A 9,219-nucleotide genomic window follows, 5' to 3' on the forward strand; every position below is an offset into this window, starting at 1 on the left:
AGCGACCCCAAATAACATGATATTTAGCCCATGGGATGCGATTTTTTTACCAGGAAACCCCGCCAAAAACATGGATTTTACCCCTGGAACACGATTTTTACCCTGAAACGCGATTGAGCTATTTTTGGGCTAGTTTTGAGAAGCAATTGGGTGGGTTTTGTTGTGAAAACCTGGCAACCCTGCAACTAATGTTATCAAAACGATCCACGTTCACATGGATCCGCGAACACGACTAGAAACGCTGTATTATTCATGTCAGTAGTTGGCGAAGTCACTCTGTAAATAAAAAGTACGTTAGACTGAACATGAGATACGCATGCACATAACGCCACCATTTTTTTGTAGTTTACACCGAGACAACAACGGTAACGGACAATAAGTAATTGTTTTCAAAAACTTGCGTTTTCAGCCCCCCGGAACGCAGTTGTTGTGTAAATGAACGGTCAAAACGTATAAAATGTTTTCTGTTTTTAGTTGAAAATGGTGTAAACAGCCCCTAAGACAATGTAGTGATGAGTCTGGCTCCATCCTGACAGAGCTCGACTAGCCGGTTTCATTGAGTAACAAGAACAGGAACACTCAAGTTTCTGTAATAACTTCATTCAGATGAGTCCTTTACAATGGAATTCATCCACACTATCACAACATTTTTTTGTGTCGTTGTCATTTTCTGAAGAGAACGACCTTGACGTGAGGAAAGAATCAGCAACCGTTCTGGTTTATTACACTGAGCAAATTTTTTAGAGATTAATGTTCTTGATGTCACATTGTACTCTCTATATAGCTTTATATTGAACCTTTTAGGGGGACACTTTATGGATTATTTAGTTTTAATTTATACATTTTTAATAGTAATTAAAATGTATGAATTAAGCAGCTTGTCAAACTTGATCACTAGAAAAAATTAAAACAACCCGGTTAACGAAAATATTATGCCATAAGTTAAGATATTTCTCCTTATGCGCCAGAAAAACACGGCCTTCTTTAAATTTTGTGTTAGAACATCCGTTTTGCGTTAGCTGTATGGCATCGCTGTCGAAGAGTAATTAGCTGGTGGATTTACTTAACGAAAGTTATTGTAATGTTTGAAGCAAATGTCAGACCAGGAAGATTTCAAAACGATTTATTCATAAATCCAGATCTTACCGGAAGACAGAACACAACGAGCGCAGAAAGGGGGCGGGGCTACATACGGTCTATAGAACCTTTAAAATTGAGTCAAGAAACCACTGAACATTTTTTTCTAAGAGTGAGATGTTCCTTTCTCTCTGTTTGCTCTCTTAGCTACAATGTTTATGCAATTTATAGTTTATAGAAGAACACAGATAACATATTTAAAGGGATAGTTCCTAAAATGAAAATTGAGCCATCATTTACTCACCCTGGTGTTGTTCTAATGCTGTATGCCCATCTTTCTTTTATGGACCACAAAAGGAGAATAAAAAAAATGACATTGAAATGATAAATGACGCAAATGAAAAAAAGACGCAAAAGTATCACAGAATGAGTTCTAAGTAGAATTCCAAGTGTTCTTGCGGTATGGTATACAATGAAATTTAATGTATTTTAAAAACAATATGTAGGTATTATTTAACGAAAATCCTGACCTTGGCCGTTGGTCTTCTGTGAGCGACGTTCGTGTTCACGAAACTCTATTAGTGCTGCAGTTCACGCTGACTCACCCAGAAAAACACACAAGTTGAAAGAAATCAAGATTTAAAAAAACACAACACAAAATACAATCCATGTAACTTCTTCTCTGAGGTGAATATATTGTGTTCGTCGTAACAAGAAGTTATCGCGTTCACATTATTCTAACTATCATCAGACAAACGGAGTTCCGGTCCGGAGATATTCATCTCAGTGAAGAATGTAAACGGATGCTTTTTTGGGGATTTCTAGGCATTGCATTTCATATCATGTTTTTACTAACCTTGATTTCTCACAGCTTGTGTGTTTTTCTGGGCGAGACAGAGTGAACTGCGTCGCTAATGAACGCGTGTTGTGCAAAGAAGAGCCAAGGTCAGGATTTTAGATTAAATTTCTTATTGTAAACGTGTCACACGTGATGCATGGGATCATTCTGTGATACTTTTGCATAGGGATGCGCAGATATGAACATTTTTGCCGATACCGATAATCAGGGGCGTAGCACCAAATTTTGGGCCCTGGGTACAAACCATCTTGCTGGGCCCCTGTACCAAATACCATAGTGATACCAATGGGTGGGGTATTGCATTTTTATCATAAAAACACTTAAAATGTAAACAAAATAAGCCACACTCTGATTAATATATTTTTGTTTCATTGTCAAAAGTACTACTAACTTGCTAAAATATCCTTTATTGTCACAATACCCTTTTTAAAGTGTAGGCTAAGTACAAGTTAATTGCTGATTATTTGTCTGTTTAAAATAAATGCAGACTATAGAATCACAGGGTACACTAACCGCCAAACTAGACATTCAGTCTTTGAATTACGTTTTAAAATAAGTCATTTTCAATCATTAAGATGTGCATTAAACTGAGAACAATCCTGTACTTAATGTAAGAGCGTGCGCGAGCTAATTTGCATAACAATGCGGTAAAATAGGCGCTAACGATCTGTGTTTTCGCGGGTGTTAGATTTTGATAATGGAGGGAAATATACAGTGTTTTCATGTAAAGTTCTGACTCTGGGGAGAACTGCCGCAGAAAAGGAGACAAGCTGCGCAGGCTCCGCCTCCGTCTGCTTCTCACTCCGTTATTTACTCAGAAATATTGTTTGCTCGCTATGTAGGGTGTGATACTATAAAGTATTGGTATATTATTCAAATAGAGTACGAACATAAATGTATGCTATTCTACCTGGAGTAGATATTTATGTTAAACAATGTCAATGCTCGATGATGCATTTGTAGCTCACCTTTCTTTTCAAAAACCTGAGTGAGCAACTGCTTGCCCTCATTTGCCTTTCTCTCTTTAATCTTCTTTTCTTTTCGTTTTTGAGCCCCTGATTTTCCTTTCTTAAGGAAAGACATGACTCTTCCCCTGTCTTCCTAGTTCATATCACGGCTAACTCCAGCTCCTGTCTCATTAACTGATTCACGAATCACCGCAGCAGGTCCGCAGAAGCACCTGAACTGCGGGTCGTACCATTTACATTGATTCGAGAGGGGTGGTGGGGCCCTGCACAGCATGAAAATGACTTTTTTTTATACCAAACCAGTGCCTAACTACAAGTTTAGTTTTGCACAGCAACTTTTTTATTTGTAAATAAATGCTATACAAATGTTAGTGCATGTATATGTATGTATAGAAAACTGACTTCTAAGGGCCCCCCCCTGCCTCGGGCCCTGGGTACTCGGTACCCTTTACCCCCCCAGTCCGACGCCCCTGCCGATAATTCTTTATATTTGAAAACAGATATCTGATAAATCTAAATCCAAATTTTTATATAATTTTTGAGAGCCTGATTACAAAAACAAAAGTCTCACCATTAAAAGCCATGTCCCAATCACACAATTATAATGTTCTAATTATAATATTATGTAGCCGATATGACAGAATTGCGCTGTACATGTTGCACTGTATTTTGCTTTTCAAAGTGATTTCAATGATATTTTAAGCAATTCAAAACCATCATGGTGAGCATCTGAAGTGTCTCAGCTGAAAGAAAAAATCCATTATTTATCGGCTTTAACATATTGACCAAATTTTCTTATCGGTCTGATAACGATGACATTAAAAATGAACATATATCAGCCGATACCGACATAGTGGCCGATATATCGTGCATCCCTACTTTTGCATCTTTTTAAAAAAGCTGGTCATTATTCACTGCCATTATATGGGAGAGTGTGAGCAAGACATTATTTAAAAATTCTCCTTTTGTGGTCCTTTAAAGAAAGAAGGGTGAACGGCAATAGAACAACAGCAGGGTGATTCATTTATGATATCATTTTCATTTTAGGGTGAACTATCCCTTTAAGAAGGTGAGCCTTTTGCTGTGACATCAGTGGTTTATCACAATGCCTGTCTGAAGAAAAAAAACCAGATCCGTCTGGTCTGAAATGTTTGTCACAGCTCAGGTATGTTCAGGGTTACCTGATGTGTTGCTTAATGTTCAAAATCATTTTGATGTGTCACTTTATGTGCATTCTAGAAGTCTAGAGATCCAAAACCAAATATCAATCCCTTGAAGGCTCATTAATAGCATTTCAAATGTTTCAAATGAGTTAATGCACTTTAATTACTCTGCAAACATAACATGCAATATCTGCAACTCAATTTAAAGGATAAGTGCAATGGACATTTTAACATAATGCACAAATAAAAATACAGACAATGTGTGAAATAAGCCATATAAATCCTGGGATCATTGGGCCTGTGTTTTCGTCTGGTTATCTTTTTCCACCCGTAGCTTAGTTTTATTATTCACACCCAACGATGTATGGCTCTTCTATTGTGCAGTAATGACTCCAAAAGCAACAGGACCCCTTTGCTCATTCAGGCTAATTGTCTTCAGTGATGGGGCGACCCAGCCCTGAAACTGAAACCAGGGTGATGGAAGTCAACAGGACTGTAGGGTGAATCACACACAAACATTTCACTTTAAAATCAAAAGTAAAAATACATTAATTATTACTCCTACATCCCTTAATTCCTATTACTGCAATGTTTTGTAATCATCATAGTAGAATATACTTCTGTCTTTTAAAGGGATAGTTCACCCAAAAATGAAAATTCTGTCATTATTTACTCACCCTCAAGTCCAAACCAAACAAAATATTATGCAAGTCAGTGGGGACCAAAAACTGTTTGGTTACTGGCATTCTTCAAAATATCTTCTTTTGTGTTAAGCACAAGAAAGAAATTAATACAGGTTTAGAACAACTTAAGTTTGAGTAAATGATAACAGAATTTTATTTTTTTAGGTGAACTATCCCTTTAAGCGAATTCTAGTAGGCTATCACATTTTTATAACTGGGGCATGTTGTCACAAAGGAATCTGTGTGGACAATAACACAACAGTAGCTTATTTGTGGACTTTAAGGTATGTGTCTAGACATAAATTAAGCTTCAAGGAAAAACCAACCTTGAGAATGTTATAAGTGTGACTACTAGCCGCGTTTTCTGTTAATTTTGAGGTAAAAAAGACATTTTTTTTTTTCATATATTCACCTTTTTTCGAATATTTGCACCAATTCCAAGCTTTTTTTCCGGGGGCAAAATAACGAAACACACCTGCTGTTGACATTCGTACAGCGTTCCGCTCATATTTTTATTCGAGCCACCATGGAAACGCCAATGAGCGGATGCCTCAAAGTTTCGACCTAAATTCCGGAAGTTTCATGGGACGGAATCTCCATATATGAATAATTGTAGGCGGAGCCAGGATCTCAGGTTGTATAAGAACTGCAGGTGTATTTGGAGCTTTGCAATTGACACCGGGAGCAGAGAGAAGGAAGGGAGAGCGTGGAAAGGAGCACAACGTCGGGTTTTAAGGTTTGAGTTTTGTCGTAGGATTCTTATTTATGAGATTTCCTAGACTAAACGTTTACTTTTGAAGTAAACATAGTGGTTTGAAAACACGTATCGCCCTTCTATAAAGTTTGGATGTTTTTCAAGCTAAATACCTTGTTGAAATACTAAAATAATTGGAAAAATCTGGAATCTTCTAAGGTTTCACGTCTTTCCAGTTGTTTGGGTTTTGTTTCTTTGGGAGGGGCATCATCATGTTGCTCCATTTCCTTCTTCAGGCAAACATTAACAAGTTTATTTATTTAAAAGTATTGCTGATGATTTAACCTCCTTCTTTTCCTGTAGAAGAGAAGCATAAAGACTCCTTAGACATGTCTTTCAACACACTGACCTCAAGAGCCGTTCTTCTGTATGATCAGTGGATTAAGGAAGCAGGTTAGTTTGCATCAGCATCATCATCATCAGCAGCAGCATGACCGTAAATTTCTGGCTTGAAAATAAGATTTCTTTTGCATCATTTCTAGATCCACGGACTGGGAACTGGCTGCTTATGGCCTCCCCGTTCCCTCAAACGATCATCATCGCTTCCTACGTCTACTTTGTGACATCACTGGGACCTCGGCTAATGGAAAACCGCAAGCCCTTTGACCTCAAGCGTCCCATGATCATCTATAACTTCAGCATTGTGGCGTTTTCCCTCTACATGATTTATGAGGTTTGTCCTTTGTGAACTCTGTCTCTGTTGCATCATGCACCTCCCTTGTATCTGTGTGTTTATCATTCTCTCTCTCACCTTCTTGCAGTTTCTCATGTCTGGTTGGGCGAACGGCTACACCTATGGGTGTGACCTTGTTGATTATTCCAGTTCTCCTCAGGCTCTCAGGGTATGTGAATGGAGCACATTCTTTCCATTGTGCATTTGTTACCGTCAGATGACGCGTACAACGATTTGGCATTTCCTTTACTATCTTGTTTCCTTTTTAGATGGCATGGACCTGCTGGCTGTACTACTTCTCCAAGTTCATTGAGATGCTTGACACTGTAAGTGGGTCTATTTTGCATTTAAAAAACAACTTTACAATGGCCTACCGATGCTAATCCTCTCGTTCCTTTTTGTCTCTGTAGATTTTCTTTGTCTTGAGGAAAAAGAACAGCCAAGTTACTTTCCTTCATGTCTACCATCACTCCATCATGCCCTTCACATGGTGGTTTGGGGTCCGATTTGCCCCAGGTAAAGTATTATACGACTGACCCTTAAAGGGACAGTACATCCAAAAATGAAAATTGTCATTTACTCGCCCTCATGTCACTTAAGACTTTCGTTCATCTTCAGAACACAAATGGAGATCTTTTAAATGAAATCTGAGTGCTTTCTATCAAAGGAGGGACAGAAAGCTCTCAGATTTCGTTAAAAATATCTTCATTTGTGTTTCGAAGATGAACGAAAGTCGTATGGGTGTGGAACGACATAAATGCATGAATTGGTGCACACAAATCCGCAAATTGAAGGAACGAATTGGTAAATGGTGCACATGATTTAGCAAATCGAAGGAATGAAATGGTAGTGTGCATGATTTAGCAAATTGAGGGAACTAAATGGTAAATAGTGTGCACGAATTCGCAAATCGAGGGTATGAAATGGTAAATCGTGTGCATGAATTGGCAAATCGAGGAAACAAAATTGTAAATGGTGCCCACGCACTAGCAAATCGAGGAAAATAATTCGTAAATTGTGCACACATTGGCAAATCAAGGTAATGAATTAGTAAATCATGCGCACAACTTTGCAAATCGAGGGAACGAAATGGTAAATGGTGTGCACAAATTAGCAAATTAAAGGTAAGAAATGGTAAATCGTGCGCATGATTTAGCAAATTTAGGGAACGAATTGGTAAATGGTGTGCATGACTTGGCAAATCGACGGAACGAAATAGTGCGCATGATTTAGCAAATCGAGGGAACGAAATAGTGCGCATGATTTAGCAAATCGAGGGAACGAAATGGTAAATGGTGCCCGCGCACTAGCAAATCGAGGAAAAGAATTCGTAAATTGTGCACGAATTGGCAAATCAAGGTAATGAATTAGTAAATCATGTGCACAACTTGGCAAATTGAGGGAACGAAATGGTAAATCGTGCGTGTGACTTAGCAAATCGAGGGAACATAAATCGTGCACAAGAATTTGCAAATTGAGGGAATTAAATGGTAAATCGTGCATGCAATTTTAGCAAATTGAGCAAACCAATTGGCAAATCGAGGAAATGAATTGGTAAATCATGTGCACAAATTGGCAAATCGAGGAAACAAATTTTGTGAATCGTTATTATTATTATTATTATTATTATTATTATTATTATTATTATTATTATTATTATTAATTTATTTTTTTTATTTATTTATTTTTTTTATCATGTGCAAGGCTCCGTCCTTTTCGGGTTAAATATTCCTTTAACAAATGCTATGAAGTGCTAATGGTATATTTGGATTTCTTAGGTGGTCTGGGAACGTTCCACGCCCTGCTGAACTGCATCGTCCATGTCATTATGTACTCCTACTACGCTCTTTCTGCCATGGGACCCGCCTACCAGAAGTACCTGTGGTGGAAGAAGTATATGACCACCATCCAGCTGGTAAGTTAACCTTTCACAAGCTTATCTGCCAAATGCCTTTTTGTTGTCAAAATCCAGGATTTTGACGTGGGAACTCTGAGCTGGTTTTAACTTGACCGTTCTGTTTGTGTCAGGTTCAGTTTGTGATGGTCACGGCTCACATCGGCCAGTTCTTCTTCATGAAGGACTGTCCTTACCAGTTCCCCGTCTTCCTCTACATCATTGGTCTATATGGGCTGATCTTCCTGCTCCTGTTCCTCCACTTCTACTACCACGCCTACACCAAGGGCAAGAGGCTTCCCAAAGTGCTCCAGAACGGAAACTACCTTCTCAAGAAATCCGAGTGATCTTTCCCTTGGCCAACCTAAAAAGTGAAGCTCTAACCTGTTAAGTGGGAATATTCCTTTTTATTTCATGTTCAAGTTCCACTCCCCTGTTTTATGTTAAAACTAATGTGGAATACTGCCACCTTATCACTGGATTTAAGACTTCAGAATTTGCACACTGGTGTTTTACTAGAGAAGCTGTCCTCATTTTTGTCACTTAAGGCTTTGAAATGAGTATGGGGTGGGAAGTACAGTATTTGTTATAATGTCTTCCAATTTAACTGTAAATATTGAAATTATCAGCTTTGGAATATGATTGAACTGCTGGCCAAATATGCAGAGGTTATGAGAGCAAAGGTGATTGACGTTTGTTGCTAAAAGGGGTTTTTGAAGGTTGTGTTTTAGTTGTAACTGAATGAGCCCGAGGCCCTTTGACCCTTGAGGAACACCTGACTGATCGACCTGCTTGTGCTCGAACCAGTGCCGCAGAAGTGACATCATCTGAAGTTACTGTGTTTATGATGTGACTTATTTATTCTTTATTTAATGTTGACGTTTTCTTAATGCGATCTTTTAAAAAAAAAAACGAAATTGATTTGTAGGAATTACCTGTTTGCTTTTATATTCTGATGTGAGGAAATGGAACACCAGAACAATGTCACAGGATTCGTTTTTTTCCCTTGTTTGTCTTTTTTAAAATTTCCAATTTTGTGAAAAATCGAAGTGTTTTTATAGTGAAACAAAAAAAAAAAATAAATTATTTGTCACTATCTCTGTGTTCTTGCGTTTTCATTACGTGTACATAATTTTTCAGTTAAACTT

At 38.0% G+C, this 9,219-nt stretch overlaps 1 protein-coding gene across 1 annotated transcript; it reads left to right on the forward strand.

Moving 5' to 3' along the window:
* Positions 1-5,381: 5,381 nt before the first annotated feature.
* Positions 5,382-9,131, forward strand: elovl7b (ELOVL fatty acid elongase 7b). The gene is made up of 8 exons (XM_067398945.1): positions 5,382-5,486; positions 5,808-5,897; positions 5,987-6,177; positions 6,266-6,346; positions 6,447-6,503; positions 6,588-6,693; positions 7,956-8,092; positions 8,206-9,131. Exons 2-8 carry the CDS (start codon positions 5,834-5,836, stop codon positions 8,416-8,418), a joined length of 849 nt encoding a protein of 282 aa, XP_067255046.1. The 5' UTR covers positions 5,382-5,486; positions 5,808-5,833; the 3' UTR covers positions 8,419-9,131.
* Positions 9,132-9,219: the final 88 nt, after the last annotated feature.

Source organism: Chanodichthys erythropterus, chromosome 10, assembly GCF_024489055.1.
Source record: "Chanodichthys erythropterus isolate Z2021 chromosome 10, ASM2448905v1, whole genome shotgun sequence".
Lineage (NCBI taxonomy): Eukaryota > Metazoa > Chordata > Actinopteri > Cypriniformes > Xenocyprididae > Chanodichthys > Chanodichthys erythropterus.